At 41.7% G+C, this 20,873-nt stretch overlaps 1 protein-coding gene across 1 annotated transcript in view; it reads left to right on the top strand.

Annotated features, from left to right (window-relative positions):
- The first annotated feature begins 202 nt into the window (after positions 1–202).
- efna5b (ephrin-A5b) overlaps positions 203–20,873 on the top strand; it is a 74,391-nt gene continuing 53,720 nt past the window's right edge. The window contains exon 1 of the mRNA XM_085910015.1: positions 203–962. Coding sequence (XP_085766141.1) covers positions 838–962 — 125 coding nt within the window. The 5' untranslated portion in view covers positions 203–837. The remainder of the gene's footprint in view (positions 963–20,873) is intronic.

Here is a 20,873-nt window from a genome sequence, read left to right as displayed (position 1 = left end):
TGTACTTACCTCTCTGAAATTAAATTACCTTAGTTGGGTTTGAGGAGTCGGCGTGGGGAAGCGTGGGGAGTGGCGGGGAGTGGGTAATGGGCGGACCAAGGAACATGAGCCAATGGCAGCGCAGTAAAGCAAAGCCACTCGCTCAGTCGGCGTCTAGAGCTGCTGGGCGCTGCGCGCACTATTCCAAGGCTCTCCAACACACACACATCCGAATCCATAAACGCACACGCCCGGATACATTGACGAAGAAGAAGCACGCAAGTCGCGCGCGTGGGACTCGACGCATTTGTTTTAATTCCCCCCGCTTTTTTTTTTTGCAAGATGGCTCATTTAGGAGGAGGCGGTGGGATGCGCACCTAAACAAGTGTCTCCTCTTGACTCAAGCTCCTCAAGCCGGACACCGAGACACAGCTGAGGAGACAGCGCGATTTTTTTTTCTCTCGCTCACTTGTCATTTGGATTGATTGATCTGATCGTCAAGGCTCCCTTCCCCTCCCTTACGTTGCACGAAGTGGCAAAAGTTGTGCGGACTACATGGCTTTCTGACGTGGCCATCGGTCTTTTTGTGCGTGCGTGCGTCCGTGCGTGCGTGTGTGAGACTGACTCCCCAAGCACCCAAGGGTGCGCTCCTCGTCATTCACCTTGTTGACGCACCCCTGAAGACCCAACGCGAGAAGGGGAGGAGGGGGGGGACATATATCCCCAGCTCCGAGGGACACACGCCACATTGGACCGATCCGACTCAAGCGCCCGTTGCGAGCGAGCGTCGTGCATGAGAGCGCCTCACCTGCAGCCACACCAACCAGGAGGAATACGTGGCCAACTTTTGCCGTAGTGATGCTGCAAGTGGAAATGATCCTCGCCGTCTGCCTGGTGCTGTGGATGTGTGTTTTTAGCCAGGAACCCAGTTCCAAAGTGGTGGCAGACCGCTACGCCGTCTTCTGGAACCGGACCAACGCCAAGTAAGTCACTACCTCGCTGTCTTCCTCCGGGCGGTTTGCCCCGCTCCGGCTCGCTGACACGGCGGCGCACGCAGGGCGGCTTCGGCTGTGCAGCTTTCTGCAGTGGTCTGGCCATCGCGGGTTGTGGAGTGGACAAATCGAACATCCAAAGTCTTGGCAATTCTATATTCAAACCTTACGAGCAGACCGGACCAAAAGGATCTGCTATGTGACTCTGATCAGAACCTCTTAACACTACACTCAATCTAATTTCTACAGACAATCTGGAGAGGAGGGGGGAAAAAAAAGTTATACTTACTGGCTCACTTTAACGTGAGACAAAACTGAGTAGTTGGCTATGAGTACAATCTAAAAAAAAATTATAGCAGAAAAGCAAGATTATATTTTCTGTCATGAAATAATGACCAACAATTAAGTGATTTTTACCTAAATGTTCTATTATTGCATTTTTTGCTTTCTCCATTTCAGTGGCGAGTTAAACTTCATTAAAAAAACTAAAATCATCACATTTGTCCGTATTTTCCCTCAAGTGTAAATAAATAATGTAATAAAAATACTTTTTGAAGAGCTTTTTTATGACATGCGTTAGGCTACTCAACTGCGTAAAAGTTCTCAGTACAAAACCATAAACCTGATTTTTACACTTCTAACATGAAACCGCAACCTTTCATAACTTTTCTCAAAACTTTTACACCATTTAACAAAAAACTGTTTCTACCATTTTGGCCATTTTTTGACACACTGGTCATAGATTAATGCACGCATTCATACTACCGCCTGAAATTTAACAACGGCCCAAGTACAAAAGCAGTTTTCCCTCCTTGTCAAAACACCCGTCAGATTTTTCCCAAGTTAGGATCTGTAAGACTCGCGGCCGATCCACAGCATAGAGGCTCAAGTTAACATTTATGTAAGAGACAACTTGACTACTTTTCAAGTGAAGCAGCAACGTTGCACATATTAGTCAGGCGTTTCCCTTTCTGGGGTCCGACTGAGCAACTTTGTCTCAGACGTGTTAAGTCGAAACACTTTCAGTCGAGAGTTGTTTGTCACACAACTGGGGAATGGAAATAAAAATTTGTTGAGTAAGAAAATCATCCTACCCTTTATAATTCTTTTTTTTGGGGGGGGGGAACTATTGTCTAAAACATTTTCTGTATTTGTACTCTGTTTAGAAAGACGAGGGTCATTTTAGCAGTTTAGCGGTCAAGTTTACAAAATCCAATGGTGTGTGTAGATCTTGTCGCTGATATCCTCACGCTTGACGACGGCTTGCGGTCGACTTGCCGTTATTGACTTTATTTTTCTCTCACCATAATTTTGACCTTGATTCCTGCTGTTGATAGACATCCTTTGACTGGACTATATTTTGTTTTCTCCCCTTTCTTCAGCGAGAAAGTTTTGACTCAACTGGACGCTCTGTTAACTTGATTTTTTCCAGATGTGCTGACAGGTTTTCCCACTTTCAGCTCATAATACCAAATTGAAGTTAAAGTCGCTAACATCGAGAAGAGGGCAATACGAGAAGTTTGCACCAAGCTGGGTTCATGTTTTGCCTCTTTCTGATGCACAGTGTGAAGTAAAGCCCGGCTTTGAGCCCTGTTGGTCTTCCAAATCCTGTGTCTTGCCTCAAGGAAGGGAACTTTTTTTTTTTTTTTTAAATCTTGTAAGTTTGTTCATACCAGTCAGTCTGCATGCAAGTTCGCTCCCAAACCCGACTTGTCCTATTTATTAGTCCACTGACAAACATCTATCAAATAATTGGTGAAAGCTGCTGCCGTTTTTTGTGCTTAAAGTCATTCCGATCAATTTTAGTGTCAGCTCCGCGCACGGAAAAGTGATCCCGGCTCTCCGGGAGTCCACTGAGGTGCAATCTAATGAAGCGAGGCGTCCTAAATGATACAGCAGGTGACTTCAAAAGTGTAAAGCTGACATCATTTCAGGCTAACTCCTGGAGAGGAAGCCGTTTAGCGACCATTCATTTTTCCAGCCGGCAAAACCGCAGATTCTCCCGGCTGGAAAATGACTGGCTTGAGGTAATTAATCACCCCAAGTCGTTTGGGGTGTCCCAAAATTTCTTTGGTTTCTGATTTATTACGCCCATGTTGGACATATTATGTCTTTGTATCATATTATCCTCCAACTTTATTACCAGGCAGAAGTCACACAATGTATGTTTCCAGTGCGATTATCAAAATTGAAAGTAATGGTTTAAAATACGTTCATTCATTAGATACATCCATGTAAAATACATTTTACACTGCACGGTCAAGAAAACTGTATCAAAACTGTGCTCAATCACAGTTGAACTATTTATCCAATTTAAATCCAATTTATTTATCGAGTACATTAAAAAACAAATTGTTCGACCAAAGTTAACCAAGTTAAATCATGTTAACCAGACAATATTAAATAATATTTCCAAAGATAAATACAATCAAATAAAATATAAGACCAATAAAACATGGACTAGACTGAGTAGAAGTTTAACAAAAAAAAAATCATACTGCTAGAGTCCGACATGGACAGGTTATTGTTTCCGCAATTTGGGAACCTTATTCTTATTAACCTTGAAAAAAAGTTGACGCGGGTTTGAAATTCTTCGCCATCAGTGCATGCATTTGTTAGTCGGGGGGGCTGTGGGGATTTCCTGGCTTCAATCCATCTTTGTCTACCAATTCCACCGTTAAAGACCAAAAACAAAACAAAACAACTTTAGTAACTTCACTTTCTCATTGAACCGCTCCTTGATCTGTCTTCTGCCTTCATTTAGCGTTCTGGGCAGTCAAGAAGTGTTTGGGGAAGTCTTAATACACGTCCTCTCACAGGGTTCATTCAGCTTGAAACGTCTTCTAAATAAAAGGACATTTCACTTGGGCAGCGTCTGCCCTCTGCGATTCAGCCGGCTGCCTTTGCTTGTGAGTATTTATTCTAATGAGAGGACAGACTAGTGCCCTTTCTTCTGCGACATGTCCCGCTAAGCTTTCCTCCCTCGCCGCCTCTCTCTCAATCTGTATCTCCTTGTTTGGCGCGGAAACACGAATGAATACAATTAGATATTTTGGGAATCCGTTTGCACGCGATGGTGGGCTCTCTGGGGTCAGGATGACTCTGAGAGGTCATGCGACTTTAGGCGGGAACTTTGTGACTCTCCTGGAAGGTGTTTGTCGGCCAGTGCGTTCTTGACTGTGCCGATTACTCGTTGTTTTAGTTTCACGCTGCATATTACGGATGACATAGTGTTAACCAACAGACTAGACACCTTTAGGGAAACTAATTTAATTGTGTAATGTGCAAATTAGTAATACTCTGTATTGTATGTTATGCGTCTCGACACACTGAATTTATAATGTCCATTTCTTTGTGATGTCAATGTCAACTCATTGAGTGTGCGGAAGATGGATCAAACACAAGGTGGCGGTAATGTGCAGAAATCATGAGTCTCCGCTGAGTTTTTTTCGATTAAAAAAAACAACAAACACGATACATCGGAATTCAAGCAAACATTTTAAACAGTACTTTACATCTGAAAAATAAAAATAATGTACTTGTGCAGTTTTTACATTTTGAAATGTATTAAGGACAAATATCAAGAATCGATTAATTGGTAATATAAATTCTGTTGACGATTCACGCTTTTAGAAGCAATTGCAGTGCATTGTATGTACTTTACATATCATTGTAAAACGTTTCATGTTAAATTTTTGTGATCAAAAAAATAAATCTTTTAAAAATAAATGTATCAATGTAGAAAAACACATTTCTCAGTCAGCCGGCCTTCTAACGTGTAAAAAAAAAAAGAATCCCACTCGTCAACAAAGTTTTACAAACATTTTAATCAGCAATTTGATAGATTTTTTTTGCGCTGATTCCCAATCTGTTATTTTTGGAGCACATCCGATTCTCACAATATTAGAAGTAATATAATATGTAGTATACTAATACTATATTCATGAATTAACGATTAGGTTCAGCAGCAGGTAGATTTTTTATTAACTTTTTTATGAATAATTTACTCAGCATGGTAAATTCATATTGCACAAGCAAAAATAATATCTTAAAAAATATTGGTGTGCTAGGAAAAAAAGAAAAGACAGTTTTTAAATCACCATCCCAAATATGTTTAGGCACACAAAGCCTTGAGGGTATCGGAAATTCAAATTGTCATGGCTTTCACCTGAAAGGTCCAACGATAGAGTATGTGGAAGATCGCTTGGAACGAAGTCGTCCCAATGTGTATTACAAACTGCAAAAAGCGTCAGTTGTTTTGCACAGATTTTTTTTTTTTTTATTTGCGCAATTTGCTAAGAGACATTTTTAATGGAAATAAAAAAAACAAAAACAATTATCAATACACTACCAGAAGTTCTTAAAATGATTCAACGTACCAAGTTAACAATTTAATACGAATTGTTGAAAAACGGAGAGTGTTGAAGATGGCCAAGCGCCAGGTGGCGACATTACAAACTCTGAAAGCCTTTCAAGGACTAAAATGTCTGGAAAATTAATTTGCACCAGAAATGTCATGCTTTCCTGACTCCATTGGAAAGTATTCCTTTAAAAATAATCAAGTTGACGTAAACTTTGATTGCATGAATAAGTGAGGTTTTGACCATAATACCTCATAAACGTAATATGTGCTTCTATCCAGTGCTTTATTGCAGTTTTTTTTCTCAACTCTCTCCTCAGCGCTCTCTTCCTCTGTCTGAGGACTGATTAGTTCTCAGTAATGACCCTCTGCTCCGTAGTCTTTTTTTTTTTTTTTTTGCCTACGGGACCGGCAGCCACCAGCTCTGGCTTGAGCTGCCAGGTCCAAAAGTGGAAGCGACGCAGAGAGCGAGCAGGAGGAGAAGGCAGAAAAACAAAAACAATGTTTGTGAGCAGGGATGATTTAAATGAGAAATTGTTTTTTTTTTTCTTGGTTTAGTCAAGGTTTAGATGTCACATTGTATTTTCTCAACAGACCTGTAAATGCACTTTCCATTTAGATTAGATTTTTTTTCCTATTAAACAAGAAAATGAGGCCGGCAGGCAGCAGTCAATGCGGAGTCCATGTGCTTGGCAGAGCAGCTGCTCTTTCGGCGTGTGGCAGCGGTGGAGAGCGAGGACTTTTTGGCCGTGACCCTCGAGGAGCTGCTACACTGCACACTGAAGAAATTTTGTTGGTCAGACGTGATCGGGTATAGGCATCTTACAATTTGACTCCCTAAATTAAGCCTTTTAATGAGTTGCATTAAAATTTTCAGAGCATCACCATCACATCCTTATATATCTATATCTATATATGATATGGTATCAATCAATATAATGTTATTAATTATTACAAATTTTGGTGGAGATCCAAATTAAATCATTCGTATTTTGATATTTATATATTATATATTTATTTCACTTCACTTCCTTAGTTCCTTCCTTGGAAGGAGTACAATTCGATGTTTTGGCCCTAAAAATCTGTCTGCTTTACCGAGTGTCATTGGAGTTATGTTTGTACGGGAAGAATTTTTGTACCAGTTCTTGGTCGATGGTCCAAGTGTATCTAATGTGACTGCTGTCTACATACCAAAACATGGCCAAATTTCTCCGTTTTATGAGCCCTTTTCACTGGAGTGAGATGTCATATTAAATTGAAAAATATGGACGGCATTTAATGGAAGTCAAGCTTATTTCACTTTCACATTCCCTCCTCCCTTGACTGGGGCCCAGTTCTTAATGCCCCGGTTTTTGTTTTCACAGTAATCGCTCCAAGGTCAGATGGAGTGCTGAAACACTGCTATCAGTGGAACAATCTGTCTTGTATTCAACCCTTTTGTAAAGAACTTGGAAGCATTGCTTGGAATTAACCGGCTTATGCAGCAGCAGTTTAATGTCCAACGAAAGATACCTTATTTTATTTTTTCCGCCAACAATTTACTTTGGCTACGAGTCACTTTGTGAAGTTCCTTGCCTCTTTTGCAATAGCTGTCTGGCTTGTGATGCTCTTAAAATATCAATGATGTGCAAAGTGCCGGGCAGTTACTTTGCATTTTTTTAAGTTGGGTGTTTTTTTTTTTTTTTTTGCTCTCAAGTGGATTTGAATGTTTCCGTCAATATGATCAAACCAGACTTGGCTAAATATGGACAGGAGATTAAAAAAAAAAAAATTCTCGCATGTGAGTGTAATTTTGTCAAACTTCATCCAGATTGTTTTTCTTAAAGAAGGATTGCTGCCAGTTCTGATAAGAACCAAAACAGCATTCCGGGAATCTTCTTTTCTTCGTTCCCTCCTTTCTTAAGAGACGGGAAAATGGCGCTCGCATATCCTTGCTCGGGCTCCTCTGCTCTGTAAGATGGTGGCCCAGGAGCAGCTGTTCCAGCAGTAACGCTTGGTTGAGCTATCACCCCTGACCAGAGAGCGGTGCTGCTGAGTGAGCTTCTGGAGGACCTCTGCTCTTAACCCCCCACCACCACCCCATGGGCACACGTTTAAATCCATTTGCTGATTTTAACCAGCTCTTTCTGCTATGGGTGATTTGACCTTGTTAAATTCATTTATTGTCTGACTTCCACTGGCTTTACAGGAACCACGCCCGCTCGTAAAGGCCAAGAGGACTAATGGATTCCAATTTTATTTTATTTTTTATTTATTTTCTTTACTTTCTGTCACCATCCAGCTGGAAAATGTGAGGGCAGCAAGTGAAATTGACATTTTAATTTTAAAGACCAGACTTATTTTCCACTGATAATTCCGGTCATGGTTGGCTGCGTTCGGACCTTTCTGCCGCATTTTCCTTATTTAACTCGAGGGTCTGCGGGGGAGTAGTGACTGGATGTTTTTCTAGCTGGACCACAGTGTGGAGAATAGATCCCAGAAGGGAACACATCTCCAGCTCGTGAATAAAGACCTAATTGATGGGTTTCAGCCGGGTTGTAAATGATTCGTGTGCTTATTCGTCTTGACCGGCTGGGAAACAGTCAGCCGACACGCTTTTATGTGGTTCTTTTAGAAGTGGAACAGACTCTTTGCCGTTTCTCACATTGGGACATTTTAGTTGCCAGAAGATAACATTTTATAAATGAGTATCTTGTCATTAGAACTTTACCTGCTAGGAAATGGACTACAAAACAAAATCATAACCAAGCAAATTATTGTTGTCAAAATAAACAGTCAAAAAATGTGGTTTTGCTAAATTGTGCAAATCATATGAATTTATCTCATGTGTATAATTTTTTAAAGTTAGTCTTTTTTTTAATACTTGGGTATATTTTTCGTTATGTGCGGAAGCACATAACGGCCATTTTGTAGTTAAGATTTTTGACTGATAAATATATTTGAACAGACTAGCAGATGCGTTTGAATATATTTGCAATCACATTTGAACATATTAGCCGGTACGTTTGAACGATATTTGCATTTACGTATTTAAGTATTTGAAAGTACATTTTAAGATAATTGCAAATGTGTTTCAACATATTGGCAAATATGAGCCAGTGCCACAGGGTATCAAATTTTTCTCACCAAGTTGGCCTACGATATGCTAAAAAATTAAGTAAACATTGTTAGTTTGTAATTTTTATGATTCTCGTAGTATGCCTGTGTCGATACTCCAGTAGCATTATGGGAAAAATGTTTTTAGCATTTCCCTGTCAAAACAGTTTAATCCGTATTGGCAGCTCCATACTGCCGAACGAATGTCAATGGACTCTTTTTTTTTTTTTTTTTTTTTTTGTAGAGAACCTCCAAAATTCTTGAATGCCAATAATAAGCTTGCTTCTTTCGCCTGCTTGAGTTGAGAAAACGACAAGCAGCCAACGTCGCCCCCACCACCTCCATCTCCAAAGCTGGGCCGTTCCGCTGAAAGGCGGCCATTGTTCCGCTCTCCCTGTCCACTTTACATGGGCTGAAAGTAATGCATGCACTTTAAATAGAGACTGAAAAAGAGAGCGAAGGCAGGGGAGCGAGGTAGAACCCCGAGTGAATGGTGAAGGGAAACCGAGAGCCGGAGTTGTCCTAAGCTTACTGGAGGAGGAGGAAAAAAATTCGACGACAGGAGTAGAGTCAACGGCAGACATGAGGGGGAGATGCTTGTAGTAGCTGGGGGTGAGGAGGCCAGCTTGAATGGAGGAGGGTTGGGGTGGGGGGCTGGCAGGTTCCCTCATTTGCAACCAGCCGTATCCATCCTCCCTCCGTTTCCATCCTTGTCTGTCCTTGGCAAGATTTAAAGATGCATGTCTCTGGCTGTCTCCCTCGTGCCGACAGAGGTTGGAGGAGTTTGTGGCAGTCCCTCAGGGGAGGAGACTCGGGTTCCTCACCCAGCGGAGGTGTCGTCTTTGTGGTCGGTGACCCCGGGGTTATTTTCTGCAGAGACGGGATTAAGCCTCCTCAGGTTCGGACCCCTCGCTTTGTTTCCTTCACACATGCCTTATTTCATTGGTGGCGGGTGTTTGGGGGGGAGATCAGTGGGGATGGTGCCGTGGTACGATAGTTGCTTCTTGCTTTGCAGCCACTGTGACATATTGCATTGTGCCCTTGCGGTTGCCTCTAAATCGCATATATCACAGCGTGTGTAATGTAGCGCCCTAATGGATGGCTTAGCGCCAAAGCACTATATATTTATATATATCATCTGACGAGACTGACTGGCGCAATAATAGCCAACTGTTTTTGTCCTCAAAAGTGTCTGTGCAAGTGAAGGTCATAAACGGACTTGTTACAGTCATCGTGATGAATTATGCGCCTAATTAAACCTGGTTGTAATTCAAACACTGTGCAGCTCATCGGGATTGTCTCTCCATTTTTCTTTTGACTGTGTTGTTTTTACATTATATTGTGACTTAATGTGTCATTTTGGTCATATGTCGGAACATCTCCTAATAATGTTTGGGTCTTATGACTCTGCCAAGGTGTCCAACAGGTTCGTCTGTAAAACACGGTGGAATGGATGAAATGGACCATTCAAAGTCTGCTTTCAGAAAGCAGCGCAAACACAGCCACTTTCTTTAATCGTACTATTTTTGACCCGATTTTTTACACGCCCTTTTATAGTTTCAACAAGTTGTATGTCAGCTGTGTGTGTAACCGTCATTTATTGTTTATGTACAGCAGATGGTTTTCTTGTGTCGAAGATTTTTTTTCTTTCACCCCTAGAGGGAAAACGGCTGATCCCCGGAATGTGTGATGAATCCCATTTCCACCCTCTGCTCTCATCTGAGCCTGGTCTGAATATCAACCCTGCATAACTAAATATGACACCCCGATGAACACAAACCAACAACCGCAAGCACACTTCAACCCCACACACACACACGCTGGTCTGGTTCAGTAGCCCCACTTCATTATTTCTTCAGTGATGTGTTCAAGTTGCAAGAGACGCGCTCTTTGTTTTTCTTTTCCCGCTTGTTTATTTTCTCTCTGTGAGTCAGTGAGCATCAAGCTGGAAAGAGCAGCAGCCTTTGAACTGTGCCCTATCCCATGACTGCAGCCAGGGGTATTAACCCCGAGCCACTGAGAGGCTTAAAAAGCCATCAGCTCATTGTCCTGAGACACCCACAAAAAAAGCCTTCCTCTGAATCCCCCCCCTCCTCGTTCTTCGTTACCTCCTTCTCTCCTATCTTCTGAATGTCTCTCGCTGGCCTCTGCTGGCATTCAGATTTATCAGTTTTTAGGGTCTAATGAGATAAGTGAGACTTAAGGGGAGTCCCTAAAGTGGCCTACGCCCTCCACATGAACAGATGTGTTGAGTGCTGCCCATGGCTACGTCCTTGGGTGAGTGTTCACCCCCTAACGCTCTTCCACACTCCAAAGTTGCTCGTTTTTAATCTTGCCATTGGGCAGTTTTAAAACCGTATCTCACTGAGCGGCAAAGGTTTGCAAGCGTGTTGTTTATGGGTCAGGGTTCAAAAACAGACGCAGGCACGGGGGGAACATGTAAACTGCACACAGGAAGGCCGGAGCCAAATTTGTAACCCAAATATAGAGCAACAAAAGTATTTAGAATTGGGTTGGATTTTTTTTTTCTTAGAAAAGAACGGGCAAACAAAAAGTTGCAAAGCATAACATTTTAAAAATGTTTTAGTTTTTTTTTTCAAACCTAATTTTCATAGTACAAATGTTTCCTGAAAGCGATAAGATTTTTCCATAATATTTTCCATAATAATAATTTTTCATAATTGTGGTTATGAGTAACGGTGTATCGGATATTTTCCATCCCTCTTTTTGTTCTGATCCCGTCTTCCCGCTGCTCCTCGGCTTTTAAGTCTGGATCCCGTCGCGGATCCATGCAATGTAGGCCATTTGGTTTCCTCCCGTTCTTTTGCTTCTCATGCCATATTGTCTACGCTTTGGCCTGAAGGATTAATAGCTCCTTAACTTGACTGTCCTTGTCATCGGCTCTGGTGGTCCTGCTGATGTGACCCAGCATGACCACTACCAAGCCTCAATGTTGTGGCTGCAGCCATCTTCTTAGCACACATGCTGACTACCTGCTGTTATGCACCCATTTACCCCCCTCCCCCACTTAATTTTTTGTTTCTAAATCATGTTTGTTCCAATCCAGAATTACTTCAAGTAAAGCCACTTGACATATGTGCTCAATTAGAGCCAGGCACGAGAAGTGGAAATTAGGAATGTACTATATTTTAATCCATTTTAATCCAATCCTCATATACCCATTTTCTTTTCTATTTTCACCAGACATTTTGAGTAAAACATAATAACTTTTCCTCCACAAGAGTACAGCAGAACTACTTCTAGTACAACAGAAGTCTCTAGAGAGTTCCGTTTCACCTGCTGTTCAGTTGTTTGAGGCCGTCCAACATTCCAGTCAGGATTATAGCGCGGCAAGGCAAACGGAAGCACAAATACGAAGGATTGCTGGGGATTTTTGTTTCTTTCTTTTTTTTCTCCCCAAGTGACCGTTTGTGGCCCAGCTGTTTTGTGGCTGTTAAAGGTTTGACCTTGGGCCAACTCTGAAGAAATTAAATGTGAGTCTGAAGGAATAACACATTTAAAAAATATATATATTAAATAGCAATTCAGTAAATATTTAAATATAAAAATATATATATGTCATTAAAAAGCATGTATTTTGCAGTTACAAATAAAAATATACGATTGAGGAAAGTTTATTTTTTGTCTTGCTTGAAAATATATATTTTTTTACATTTAATTTGTTTTCTTGTTCAAATATTTTTGTCTTTTAATGACCATTGATAATATGATTTATTCACCTCCTTGCTGTTTTTATTTTTCCCAAGTGCTTCCTGCTCTACTCACAAACAAAATGCAAACCAGCCTTTCGGTCATGTGTACCTAAAAAAAAAAAGAAAAAATGTGCAGATGTTTCAGCCATCGTATTCTTAATGAGGCGCAGGGCTGATGTTGTTGTTATTAGCCCCTGGGAGAAGAGATGCATCCTTTTTGTTGTATTGGATTACAGACGGATTGTTTGTCTTGTAGAATTGGGTTCTACTTCTATTGGCCTGATGAAATATTCATTTGTGTCTGTGGTGTCTGAATTGGCCGAAGCTGCATCTACAAGCCTTTGCACGCTATTGGTGGAGAATGAAGTCAAGGTAGACGTGTTTGGAACATTAGGGCGACTGAGTTTGTTGATCTCACTTGTCGACTTAAGACATAAACAACAAGCCGGGAGATTTTCAAAGTGGAAACAAATTGACAGGATTCATTCACCAGGTCTGCAAAAGCATAAGAAATCAAGTTCGTCACTCTACTCACATTTTCTTGCCTTTAGGGTACAGCAAGAGCGAGCGAGCGAGCGGAATTCTGCACATTAAACTTGGATACTCGTGTATACATTTGCTGGGGGAAGCCATCTTTGCTGTATCACTCGAAGGAAGAACATGGCACGGAGGCGGTTGAATTATTCAATTCATAATCGGCCTTTATGTCCTGCCTCCGAGCCGGGCCCCTCTGTTATTTTAGTGCATAATTGATAGTGCTCAGAAGTGGAAAAGTTAGAATAGCAGAAGTAATGCAAAGCGAAAGTCTAGTCAGGCAGCACAAGAAGGAAAGAGGGGCGGGGTACTGACGGCGGCGGGCCCCTATAGGACCTTTTAACACCGAGCCTGTGTCGGCCTTTGCGGGGCTTTAGCGTTTGTAGACCAGCCAGACGAGCAAAGGGGGGCGAGGAGAGGGGGATAAAAAGGGGATAAGATGGGGATGAAAGAGGTGGCAGGGAGAAGGGGATCCAGAGTAACGAGGCCTGACGCTGAGCCGGCCTAGAATGCGCTCCGTTTTACCCCCAAAAGTGGCTGTATAGGACACAGCTGTGTGCGAAAATAACATTTAAGCCTGTTGAATTTCACGGTGATTGGAAAAGTTTGTCGTTTTATCTGTACGGTAGACACACAATGAAGTGCTGGCCCTCCAGCGAGTCTTTTCGCGGCTTTTTACTTGCTGGCTTGTGCAGGTGAGTGGCATCAATAAAGAGCAACCTTGGAGGAAGCGCACTCATTGCCCTTGTGCGCCAAAGTAAAGAGAGGCTAAGTAAGGATAAATCGGCCGAGATGACCTCTTCAATAGCGCGACAGGACCACATACACCTCTTTGACTTTTAAAATGTTCTTTCAAGGTTAATATTCTTTTTCCATAATAATGGACGATATTGGCAAAAGACTTATGAGATGTCACTTAATCAATGAAACAACCCGTCGAAGGGTGGGCAAGAAACGGAATCCTCTTTATTCGGAAAGTTTGGATGCCTCAGTCAAAGCTTGGTACACAAAGTAAATGTTTCATGTGTTTGGTGTTCAAGGGGGCTCGAAGAGTCCATCGAACTTCAAGTCCATACGCTGTGGCATTATGGGAGAAGGTTTTTAGCATTTAACCTACAAGTATATTGAAAAGTATTTGCAAGTATGTACATTCAAATACAGCAGAATTATTTTGCAAATGCGTTCTAAAATATTACGAGTAAAAAATACTCCAATTCCATTAAAACCAATATTTAGAAAATGACTTAATATAATGACTGAATATAATTATCTGATTAACTTTCTTCTTAGACATTGTGTTAAATGTCTGCTGCTGCAGGTTACTTTTTTTTTTTTTTGTTACATTTTAAGTTCCTCTCTGTGCCCAATTTTCACGCTTTTGTAAATACGTTGTTGATGTTAAACCCGTTACAAGTTATTTAAATGGCCCCTCCTTGCGTGAACGTCTCAGGTGAAGCTGTTAACACGGCCCCAGGTGTCGTCTATTTAACACCTCTCTGACCCTCGACAAAGCCTGACTAACTGCCGCTGAGCTCTCCCTTTTGTGTTTCCTAACAAAGCCTTTTAGCTTCTAATAACGCCACAGCACCGGTAGTGCGAAATGAAACCCGAGATAGCGTCCACCACATCGCGGCGTCGGTGGGAACCGTTTAATCCGCTTCTCGAAACCAAACCAACGCACAACGGCCGAGGATCATGTTTGGCAAAGTGGCCCGCTTTGATGCGGGGATCGGATGGCGCGGGTCACAGACAAGTAGAACAGAACTCCGAAGGCCTCCTGTCTTTTATAGAGCTGTGGAAGTACATGTGTTGGACAATACAGGGAGTGTGTGGCACCATAATGCTCCCAGACAAAGAACAAGGGTATCACGTTATGGACCTTTTATGATTGTCTCCTGATTTTGATGATTAAATCCGGTTTTGCGTCACTAATCTCAGGAAAGGTCAGGTCATGTCTGTTTAAAAAGCCCTGGGCTTAAAATTTGTGTAGGATTCTGTTGAGATTTGTGACTTAAGTGCTGAAAAGTATTAACATTTCCAATTCAGATCAATAAGGATGGTATGTCTATCAATCTATAATTAAAAAGAATGTATTTATTGTATTGTATTTTATTTTTTATATGTATTTTATTTGTATTTTTTAATACACTGATACACATCCATACACTGTAAAAAATAAAAGATGTGTTCCCTCAAAATTTCAAGGCAACAAATTTTGATAAAAATTTACGTTGGAAATTTCACCACAATATTTGAAAATTTGGTTTCCTACATTTTTAAAAATCAAACAGGAGGTTACAGAACTAATTTAACTAAAAAGAACTCAATAACCTGTTTTGAGGAAAATCACTTGCTCTCTTTGTTTTGCCAACTAATATCATTGCCATAAACGTCAACAATTTCTATTGTAAGTAGTTTCAACTTAAATCAAATAATAAATAATTATAATTTTAAATGAAATATAAAAATTATATATATATATATATATATATATATATATATATATATATATATATATATATATATATATATATATATATATATATATACACGTGTGTGTGTGTGTGTGTGTGTGTGTGTGTGTGTGTGTGTGTGTGTGTGTGTGTGTGTGTGTGTGTGTGTAGTAATGCCAATTCTGTGTATTTGAAAGTACATTTTACCAGAGGTTTCTCCAATATGACCACGAAGCCGGCGAATGGAAACATTAACGGCGATACGTCTCACCAAGTCATAAAAGCAATTTACGAGCGCACTTAAGGCCTATACACCTAGTGGCGCTGCCCCATAAAGATGTAGACAGAAGATTGCACCAAACTCCTTCCAAATACATGCATTTAAAAGTATTAAACGGGGATCAATGAGCGATAGCGCTCCTATTAATCTCAGATTTACCCATTCTTTTCTAATTAAGCTCTCCTTTTTTTTTCAAATTTGCGGCATTTTACAAGCTTACCATTGATTTGTGCTATTGTTCTCTTCCTGCGGGCTAAATGCCGCATTGAGTTGTTTTCCCTCACCAGCTCTTCAATAGATGTTTTTAGCTTCTTTTTTTTTTTTTTTTTAGGATCTGCATTCAACTCTTTGTACGGATCTTTAATGCACTAATTTTTATTTTTTGTTTGTAAAAAAAGGGCTAATTAAGTTTTCAAAATAATTTTAATTAACTGGAGCACCCAAGTCAACATGGCTGCTTGGAAACAATGCAGGCAGCCTTCTGTGAAATACAATTTTGCTCATCCGCCATTTGGCGTCTGCGACTACGCTTAGTTGAGCTCCTATGCTAATTTATTTACAGCGAGGCGCCGCATGCCAACTCCGGCCTGCTATCAGTGCCGGCAGGTATGGATTGCGTCTCACGGCAAAAGTTAATCGAGGAAATCCTCCTCCTACGTTGCAAGCGGGCCTGCACTTTGCAGTTTTAACATTAATCCCAGTCCGATTCTAATCGGAAGAGACCACGTGACCTTTTGCGTGGTGACCAAACCTCAGCTCATTACAACAACGACCCTCCATCAATATGACATAATAGCGTATTACTGCGCCGCTAATTACATTGAACAGGGGCGAGATGAGCCAACTGCATTTAATTGCTTTACTTGTTTTTGCATATTTAAACAGAGCTATACATCAGCGGCGCGTTAACATAGACAAGCTATGTGCATCCCAAATGTGCTTATTTTCTGTACTGTAATGAACCCTCACATTTAAGGCTAATTTAGTGCAATTAGCTGGCGAGAGTTTAATCAAGAAATGCCATTGCACAAGCCTGTAGATGCCATTTAGTTTAACCGGCACCATCTGATGGATGATTAAGGATAAACTGTTTTTTTGAGTGCTACAATTATCTGAACAAGTGTTATTTATGCGTAATTTTAAGTGTAGGCTGCGTTAAATAAATGTCATCGCAAAGCTCAAATGAGCAGCTCAGATTCTTTTTTTTAAAGTGTGTTGTGTCTGAGTTAATGAACGTCTCTATTTTAAAAACATCTTTCGAATGTATTTTTGTTTCTGTGTATTTTTTTGAAACCGCGTCCTATTCTTGACACTGACCATCCCATTCGATTGCATGTTCTTTCTTTCTACCTTTTTATGCAAATACTCACACATATCTGGAGTCCAAATAATCCCCCTCCTTCTGCCTTTGTTTACCCCCAGTGTTTGGCCTCTTTAATTGGAATTTTTTCCAGTGTTTTACCGACTCGTAATGATTTTATTGCAGGCTGTTTTACACCAGTGTCCAAACCAGCAGCCTGGAGAATATTTAGTGTGTTGCTTCTCCTCCGTACTGAGCTTTAATTGGAAGGTCAGGGGGACGTGTTTCAGACTAGCAGGAGATCAGCGCGCACCGCCGATGTAAAGGTTATCCAAACCCACCCACAGGCATGAAGATGTAATTTTCTTATTATTTTAGCAACCCTCAGGATGGTGGATATTGCACGCTTGAATTATGCCTTTAAAGCATCATTAGTGGAGATTTTATTGCATGCGCACCCCGTGTGCATCATTTGTACTCTTGTCATGAGAGACGTATGTGCTATTTTGAAAATATCAGCAGGTGAAATTGCCATCTTCTCACACCGGGAAGATTCTTTCCATCCAGCCCAGCCACGGCGTCTCTCTTAAGAACAGCTGCCTCTGGCCGTGCGCGGAATGCCAGCAGTTTAACCACACTCAGACGTCTGTGTGCTTGTCGTTCCGAGGGGCTCCCTTTCTTCATTTCGTGACGCCTTTCGTGTCTATCGCCCGCTGCCCCTTTTCTCACGCTTGCCCGGTCTTGTTCTGTTGATGGGCTTGGGGTCGGAGTGAGGAGGATAAGTGGTCCATGTCTGGCGTGCGCCGCCAATGTAGGCGAGGTCATGTGGTGAACTCCACAAAGATCTCTCAGGAAGATTCTTGGCACGCAATGTCCTGAATGCTACATGCAGACTGCATTTGGCCAACCTGCTTGTGTATCCAAGCGTGCCTTTCCACCAGCCTTAGTAGTCATGCTACAAATATCGACAACAGAAGGCAAGGTGAAGGTTCCGCAGACCAAGAGGCAGAATGTGCTGACCGGGGCATCCGGCAACAAAAGGCGGCAGCAGCGGCTGTGTGCTTTGGGGAGAAAGAAGATATACCGTGAAGGGACTGGCAACAATTTTAGTCCTCTTTTTTTTCCATCCCTCCTTTCTTCTCTTTCTAAAGAAAATAGATCTTCTTGTCCCCCCGGCCGCTCCTTTTTCTTTTATTTAATACCCCTCCACAGTTGCTGAGCCCTCACAGCAAGAATCGATACAGTATCTGCATGTATGCTGGGATAAAATACAAGCACAGCCACTAGTTCTACACTTGGAGTCAGCGATACATAAATAAAGTGTAGGACAAATATCAATATTGTGATGTATCGTGTCATTATCTCTCACGCTACGGTGTCATTGGACCTATCAATCAATCGTCATTCATAACAACACATGATGTCATAATTTTAGGCCGGCCCACGACTCACTGCTCCGATCTGTTTGTTTTTATTAAAAGTCGTGGCGCCGTTTCAAGATACGAGCCAAATTTTGTTTTAATGAACCAAGTGCTGACAATTTTGGATAGCTAGCGATGCTCACTTGCAATCTTATTGATGATGAGCACTATACAAAATAGATGAACGTGTCATTTTATCATTAGCAAAATAGTGTTCTAATCCCAAATTATAAACCAGCCTTCTCTCGTTCTTTTTATTGTTGGTCATTTTCGACTTATGTCCCCATGCAACTTCCCGCCACCCCTTTAAGAAATAAAAAAAATGTCTATCCAATCTAACCTGGGCCGTCACCCTTTGTGAATTTAATCAGTTTACGTGTACAGGCGAGTTCGCTCTCATCACAGCAAAGATGTAATGCAGCAAGGTGAGAAAGTTAAGAGATTGAAAATGCATTTACGGTGGCCCTCGTCCCCCTCTTTGCCTCTTCATCCTTGAGATGGCTTGTAATGAGGCTGGGAATGTTCTCATTGTCAATGCCGAGGCTTGCTCAGAGGTTGCTATGATAGTCCAGCTTTTTTTTTGTTGCTGTTAAAGATGACACCGAAAGATTATGTCTAATTATAATTAATATGAAAATATTTTTTGGGGGGTAGAGGTGGTACATCCATGTTTGATGGAAATGGCAGCTCAAATGTGTGGGGAACATGTGCAAAGACGCAGGTTTCGTCAGTTTATCGGGCTAATATTGGAGCTTACTCAAGTTGCAGCTGTCACAGCAGCAACAGCATAAACGGAACACACACAGCTTTACAGACATGGATGGATTGTCTTAAAAAAAAAAAAAAGGTTTTCCTTCAGCGCTCACCTGCTCTTTCAGGCTAATTTAAATGTTAACCTATTTTCCTCATTTAGTGACAGATTAGAAATGGCAGCAATTTCATGACAAAATGTATTTCACTAATTTGACTTCTAAGAAAAGTCACCCAAGAAATCTTAAGTCTGCAAAGGTGTGCGGAACACCTCCAAGAACCACCAACATTTTTTGCTACCTCTCGCATAAGTAGGGAGGCCGCATCCTGTTTTGGTCTTGTTGTTTTGAAGACGACGGTGTTATAAGACATCAGGGCAAAAAAACACAAAAGGATATATGCATGCAATTCAAGCAGCCACTTAGTTGGAAATGGAAGTCTTCGTGTAGCGTCTAGATCGAAGGCAATATTCACGCTGAATTTTCATGTTTACGTTTGAGCCGCATCTCAAAATTCCCTTGACCCTTCATTGAATTGCATTTGATTTATGTTGGAGGCGGATTTTCTTAAAAAAAAAAACATAAATAAAACATGATTTTCTTTGTTATACCTCTAAAGAAAAATTCAAGCCTGGATTGTGTTTTCCGAGCAGATTTTTGACATTTTTGAAACTGTGAGTCGTGCTGTCAGACCTACATTAGCATGCATGCTGGGATTTGCGCTCGTGACTTGCCACATCAAATCAATTATGCCTTTGAAGATCCATGAATATGTGCAGATAGACTTAATATTTAGCATTTTAAACACTACCTTCAAGTAGGTGGTGATTAGTCAGTGCTGAATATATTTCGGCGCAGCTCGGTCTAATGTGCTAATAGCAGGTCAGATCAGAGTCTGTGTTTCTGTGTTGTTGTTTTGAAAGAGGAAGTTCATTTGTGCTTAATGAGTGGGTTCTTAGCTCCTGCTGCGCTTTAAGGAGGTAGAGGAAAATAGGTGGGGGTGCATGAGGGGCTCCATAGATTAGACACCATCTGTTGGTGAACACTTAGCAAGACACAAAGTGAGTGCACACACGTTAAACAACACTGACACGTCTTCACACACTACCCAGCGGAACTACTTTTTTTTTTCTTTTTTTTCTGGTATTCTTCCTTTGGTACCCTTCTGACTTACTTCCAACTTGCCCCTCTCTCCTGTCTGATCTGTGAATCATGTTCACCCCCCCCCCCCTGCTGCCTCCCCCTCCCCAGTCTCCTGCTGGGAGTAATCATCTATTAAAGAGGACACATGTTAATCTTATGGCGTGTGCGTTTGTGAGTATCTGTCCGAGGGCATTGTTATGCCAACACGGCATGTTTTGTTTCACCCCGGCACCCCTCTGCGCCAGACTCAATCCCTCCTCCCTAACTCAAGCACCCGTGTTATGTGTTTGAAGAATTTGTACAGTTCCAAGTTCAGAAGAAGTGTTAATGTTTGTAGGTGTGTACGTGAGTGGCATTGTTGCCGTTTGTTGTTTTCATCCGAGCGCCGGGATTCAGTGACACTTGCGAAGGTCTAAGATGACTCGGTGGGTGAGGGTCAGTCATCACTGTCTGCCCTCCATCGCCTCCTCGCTCAATCTTGCCATCTTTTGCTTTCATGTGTTGCCTTCTCGCTGTCCTGTGTGGCTCGTGGTATGTGGACTTTATTAAATTTTCCTGCGGGAGGGTGATGGAGAAGACAGGCTGGAGATCGGAGGGGGCGGTCATCCCTTCTTTCATCCGTCTGTCGGTTTTTATTCCTGCCAGGGGACTCTGGTCGGTGGGTCTTTGGGGCGGGGTAACCCCAGGAACGTCTACTCTCTCTGGGCCTTGTGCTTTATGACAGGCTCCTGATTCTGTATGGAGGTCAGATAGCGGAGAGGAGATAACAAGATCTCACTCCCCCTCTCTTTTCAAATATTAAACTGAGGCCACGGTGCTCAGAAGTGAATGACGAGGACTCGAGAAATCCAGC

Source organism: Syngnathus leptorhynchus, chromosome 4 (genome assembly GCF_054491065.1).
Source record: "Syngnathus leptorhynchus isolate UIUO chromosome 4, UIUO_Slep, whole genome shotgun sequence".
Lineage (NCBI taxonomy): Eukaryota > Metazoa > Chordata > Actinopteri > Syngnathiformes > Syngnathidae > Syngnathus > Syngnathus leptorhynchus.
The sequence above is the reverse complement of the archived record's forward strand: the minus strand, read 5'-3'. Positions and strand labels throughout refer to the sequence as shown.